We start from the raw sequence: 6,049 nt of genomic DNA on the forward strand, positions 1-6,049 counted from the left end.
GCCCAGCTCTCCAGCCTGTCCAGGTCTCACATCAGTGACCCCACTCCTAAAGGCTACTTTGAAATGAATGGCATCTCAAGCCACACAGACCCTGCAAAGCTAGAGTCCCTCCTACATCAGCTGGCAACCCACAGCATAGCCAGTTGGACATGGGGAGTCCTAGAGAGGGATATTCTGGTTTCTAGAGCTCTTTGTCCCCAAAGCCATCACCCCAGAGCCAAGTACTACAAAGAAGCTCCACACTGCATTGGCTGTGCTTGCACAAACCGAGATGTAAAACCACACTCCCTACCTGCATCATTCACAATGGACACCCTCACACCTAAATGCCACCCAGATGTAAAACCAAACTCCTTATCTTCATCATCCACCTTCACACCTAAATGCTATCCTCAAATACCCCAGCTCCTGAGCGGATCCATCAGGCACTGCCTTCTGATTGAGCTGTCGAGCTGCTCTGCTGTGCCCACTGCACCACCAGCTTCCCTGCTGGTACCTGCTGACTGGCAGTAGCTGCTGTTCAGCTGATGGCACAGGGCTGGTGCCACAGGGCCGTGTGAGGACACAGCATGCTCAGTAGTCACACTGCTGCATCCATCAAAGGAGGAATCCCAGCCAAGGCAGCAAAAACCTCGCTGAATCCCAAGGGACATGGAGCAAGGTGCTCCCCACTGCAGTAAGCTGCCCTGTGTGACACTCTGCACTGGGGAGGAAAACCTCCCTGGCTGTTTGCGAGCAGCAGCAGAGCTCTGTGCCAGTTCCAGTTCTGCTCTGGTCACTGTCACCTGCCTCTGCAACAAGCCACCCACATCGGTTAAGTGACATTTTTGTCCCTGCTGCACAAGGTAGGCTTGGGCCTCACCTCTGCGGGACAGCCGGGTGTCTGCATCTGTGTCCACAAAGAGCTTCATGCGGAAGAGATCCCGCACCTCCTGGCTGTAGAAGGCCAGGATGCCTTCGAAGAGCACCACGTCGGCAGGGTAGACTGTCACCGTCTCCTCTTTCCTAGCAGAAGGAAGAAGAGTCAAAATATGCTGGTGGGGAGGAACAAGCCAAGAGAGGTGGGGGAAGCAGCAGTGCTCCTAGGCACTGCTCCAACCCTGGGACATCACTGCTGCACCAGGGGAGCGACAGAAGAGAGGGCAGACCTACCCCGCCGCGGTGAAGGGAATCCAGGGCATACATACGCTTCCTAGAAGGACAAATGGCAGAGCAGGAAGCAGACTAGCCCTTCTCCCCCCAACCTCGGCCAGCTGCTGCTTGCAAGTGTTCTGTGCCAAGCCATAAAGCCCAGAAAGCCTGTGCATGGGGCTTGACCCACAGGAACCTACAAGGGCCAGCTCTGCTCCCCTGGGACCGGGCAGCCCTCCCCGACACCACAGCGCTTTGCAGGAAATGGAGCAGGGTCACACCATCCGTGACCAACACAGGCATGCAAAAACAAACTGAACACATGCAAGGGAAGAGTTACAGGAGCCAGAACTGTCCTCCTTTCATGGCAGTGCCATACTGTTTGAGCCTGGAATGCTTGTTAAAGCTGCAAACAGAGAGTTTACAGGGAGAGAAATTGTATATGGGGGAAGAAAAGGGGAGCTATAAACCCCCTCCACTGATGCCTGCATGTTGCTGGATGCAACTGCATGGCTGTGCAGCTTTCCAGACCCTCAGACTAAACCTGTACCTGCCCTGGATCCTCTAACCAAGGGGTTTGGAGTAGTTAACACTGAAACTTTTGGTTGTCGTGGTAGGTTAGATGCCTAAGAGTGGGCAGAAGCAGAGGGGCAGGCAGTTTGGGCTGTGCTGTGTCACAGGGCATTAGCAGAGGCACAGCAAGGCAGGGGCAGCTGTTAGACCTGGAGTGGGAGACAAAGTCATAGACGGGAATCTGGACAGTCTTCCCTTCCGTGATCTCTTTGAGTGTTTTCACAATCAGCTCGTTGTCAAAGGCATCTGAGGAGAGAGGAAATGTTACCCGAGGCAGCTTTGCAACCTCTCCCACCCACCAGACACTGAGCTCAACTTAGCCAGAGCCACTGGCACCCCATGCTGGGGACAGACAGACACACAGACTTGGGAGGAAAGCCCTGCATGGGTGTAGCAAGGCTCAGCTAACCCAGAGCTCATGGAGTTTCACCACTTTGCACCAGCCTGGGATTTGGCCCGCAGAGATCAATACCATCCTTGTATGGCAGCACTGACAGCCTGGGCTGGGGAAGGCATCTCCTCCGGGGCTCCAGCCCTCGGAGAGACTGGAGCAGTGTTTCAGCCTCGAGCTGCCAGACAGACAGAGCTCTGTTTGCTCAGTGCTCGCTGCCTCCAGCCATTGTCCTTGTGGGGACGAAGGGACAGTAGCCCTGAAATTTCCCCACCAAGTCCAGAGATGGTTCAAGGAGTCCCTGTTGTGGACTCCCTCAGTGGATGGGTTTGCAGAGCAGCTGCACAAGACAGTTTCCTCCTTGAAGAAGGGATATGGAGCTGCTGGCTCCAGGAGGCTGTGCCAGGCCAGATCTCCCTGCTCCTGACCCAGCTGCACCAGAAAGGTTTTTGAACTAGGGGATGTTTTTGCAGGGAGGAGTGTCTTAAGTGTGAGGGTTCACAACCTGCCCTTTCTCATCCCAAACACTCCAACCAAAGGCAGTTTATTGCCCAAGAGAGACAGAGGTTGTACTGCAGAGGATACAGATGTCCCCCAGCCACCCTCCAGAAGAGCTTAATTAAGCCACCCACTCCTGTTCCAGGTGGGGACATAGTCCCAGCATCCATGCAAGGATCTTTGCTGGTGGAGTGGGGGTCCCCCTCTAGCCCTCACCCCCCACTGCACAGCAGAGCCCCAGTGCTGTTCTCCATTCACCTGGGTGGTCAAAATTGAACTGGCCTTTGAGTGCTTTGGATTTCTGCTCCGAGGTGAGGACCCGGTAGAAGCTGTCTTGGCTCACGATCACCACCTGCTTCTGGCGGTAGTCCACCTCATTCTGGCCCAGCAGCTGGACGATCTTGGAGCATACTGAGGACTGGGAAAGGAAAAGCAAAGGAGGCAAGTCAGTGGCAAGTAGCACCTGAGCTGCACAGAGAGGATGCCCCCAGGTAACAGCTATTGCTGGGTGCATGGGGCACTGCTTGCTGGACCTCCAGCTGAGAGTCTGTGGTCCCCCTCAAAGGCACAGCCCAAAGCCATTGAGGGAAAAGTTCTCCAGGGTCATCACCATGGGGCCCTTCAGTGTGAAATCAGCACCAAGCTTGCTCCCTGCCTCTCTCTCCTCTGTCCCTCTGGCCTGCCCACAGCTCCTATTCTGTGCACAAACTACAGCAGGAAACCAGTCGGCTGCTGCCTGAGCTCAGCTGCTCCCAGGGTCCCTGCAGCCAGCTCCAGCCTGCCCAGCAGCTCCCCAGGGAGCAGAGCTGTGTGTGGCACCAGGGCTGAGCCTCCTCCCTGGGAGGCAGCCTCAGTGCTCTGGTTCTGCCAGCCCTGCTCCAGCCCAGAACCTCCACCACTGCATGGACAGTGAGGGATAGGCTTCTCCGAGAGGGAGAACCAGGTTGTTTTCATACCCTAAATAAAGCCCAGGATGAAAAGACACCAGGAGGAAAGCTCTGGGACTTTATCAGGGATCTCTGCCACAGCTGCCAGGGCTGGGAGGAGCAGCCATGAGCATATCCTGGTGCCTCTTGGCACAGTGAGGCTAAGGGCACTGCAGAGCCAGCAGCTAAAGAGCCACGTGGCTCTGGCTGCTGGCACAAGAACCAGCACCTCACACATGGAACAGAGCAGACCGGGTGCTGGTGGCCAGCATCAACTCTCTGCTGGCACTGCACTGGCTGCGCGGCCAAGGGTCACAGCCAGCCCCTGCCATCACAACATGAATCAGAGCACAGCCTGGGGGACAAATCCCAAACCCTGCTTCAGTCCCTTCTCCTTAGTCATACGAGTCCTTGGCTGCCGTGTTAACTGCATCACTAACTGGCAACCAGCACGCCTGCCCCGGCCAGCCAGAGCCAAGATCAGGCCAGTGGGGAAGCGCTCTGCTGCCTGCGGGAGCCCTGGGCATCAGCCCCACAGCATCCACAGTTCAGGGAGACGCGGGGGCTCCTGGTGCCAAACTGAGCTGCTTCACAAAAACGCTTGCGGCAGATGCCCAGCTGAGCCTCTCCTGGCCTTGGTTACCGTAAATTCTCTCTGCTGAGTGCTCTGTTTTGCAAAGAGAGGTTTGCTTGCCCCAGCCTGCCTCCCCCAGCCTGCCCATGGCTCTTTCCATGCTCCCATCTCCCCGCTGGCTCAACCATCTGCTCCATACCTGGCTGGCAACCTGCAGATGAAGACAGCAGTAGCAAGCGGGAACAGGGAGGGGAAGGCATGCCTGGCAGAGGAGGTCACCCCAGCAGGCAGAGGGCAAGGCTGTTTGCCTGAGAAGCTGGAAGATTTGACGGCATCCTTGTCCCCAGAGACTGTCTCTTCCCCTCCAGGCCAGGCTGACCTGACTTGGCTGTGACCGCTGCGCGTGAGTCAGCCCCAGCCCGGCTGGAGAGTCTCCGCACACAGCACTGCTGCGGAGCCAACCGGTTCGGGCTGCCCGACAGCAGTCCTCACAGCCCTGGGGACAAATTTGGGGTTTGGGTCAGGGATAGGGTCCCTCTGAGCATCCCACCTTCTTCTCCTGCCTCTCACAGCTGGAAAGTTGTGTTTCCTGAGCCAGGGCAGCAGCTCTGCCCTGCAGCAAGCTGCCGCCACCCAGAACAAAGCACTGCAAGTCCCTGCCAGTCACTCGCCCTTCAGCACACGCAGACACAAAGCCGGAGCCCATTCTCCCTTTCCTCTGTTTTCCCACTCCCCACATCCTTCTCCAGCCTGCATCAGCCCTATTGCTTATCCAGCTGTATCCCATTGATTTCACAAAAAACAAGGCACATACAGTGCCTCTCCTCCACATTTCCTCCCTGTTCTCTCCCCCGGACGCTGCTGCCCATGTAGCAGGGAGATTCAGCACAGCAGGGTTCAGCCTTGACCACAGCTGCTGAGGACACCAAACTTCCCAGGTGCTTTGCAATGAGGAATAAATCACCTTCCAGCACAGCCACCCAGACAGATCCCCAGCCTGTAGATCAGGAGGTTCCATAGGGATCTGCACCAGAAACTGCTTCCCCCAGCCCGAGGGAGGGACTCATTACTTTGGATCAGTGAGAGCAACACACCAGTTGCTCTCATACCATCCCCCTGGACCACAGCATGTGGATGGACAATAAAATCATTTGAGGACATCAGACAGTTCCTGCCAGTCTTTCTTCTGCCTTATGCACACTGATTTCTGGTCTACTGATCCTGGAAAGTGAAGAAAAGACTCCCCACCAGCTGTGAGAATCACCATCCTTTTCCATACCCAACTCAAGACACCCGATGGTGAGAAAATCCCAGGGAGAAAGTAGCCCCCAGAAGCTGGAGACAGAACACGTCCTCCCACCGGGGCCCAGGACAAGGATGGGAGTGTATCCTGGCTGCATTTACCATCCCATGCTTTGGGGTGACAAATGCCTCTTGCAAATGCATCCAGGCAGACCATACCCTTTTCTCTGGTGTGCTTTGGAAAGCTATCAGAAGTGGTGGAGGAAGATGATCACAAGGCTACCCTGCTCCCAGGACAGAGCTGAGGTTCAGCATACCATGTTACCCCCATGGGCAGGGATGTCACCTCTGGGTTCTGGTGTCACCTTGGTCCCACAGAAGGCACGGGGCCAGGGCACCACTCAGACATTATACCTCTGTAAGTGCAGCAGGACACATGGACAGTGGGGTACATCACGCGTTCCTCCAACCCAAGGGTTGCATTCAGCTTGCCTTAGTGGGTCAGCAAGCCTCAGGGAGGTCTAAGTAAAGAAGGTTTTTCCTTTCCTCACAATCATTTGTGATGGAAACAAGAATGGTTCATGAGGGACATTCCCTGATGCCAGTCTAAATACGTCCTGCAGCTGGACAGGCAGTTTTTCCCCTTGGCTAATAAACACCCCATGTTAAGGAGGAAGAAGAACCAGAAACACAGAGATTACAAGTTCCCCTGCG

The 6,049-nt window shown here is 55.8% G+C and overlaps 1 protein-coding gene across 1 annotated transcript; it reads right to left on the minus strand.

Annotated features, from left to right (window-relative positions):
• Nucleotides 1-862: 862 nt before the first annotated feature.
• LOC104518621 (uridine-cytidine kinase 2) lies at nt 863-3,011 on the minus strand (the record flags this gene model as incomplete). Its single annotated transcript, XM_010167010.2, has 3 exons — nt 863-1,005; nt 1,854-1,950; nt 2,852-3,011. Coding segments are annotated over 3 exons (400 nt in total), but the record flags the coding sequence as incomplete, so codon positions are not given.
• Nucleotides 3,012-6,049: the final 3,038 nt, after the last annotated feature.

This window comes from Antrostomus carolinensis, unplaced genomic scaffold (assembly GCF_000700745.2).
Source record: "Antrostomus carolinensis isolate BGI_N321 unplaced genomic scaffold, ASM70074v2 scaffold52604, whole genome shotgun sequence".
NCBI lineage: Eukaryota > Metazoa > Chordata > Aves > Caprimulgiformes > Caprimulgidae > Antrostomus > Antrostomus carolinensis.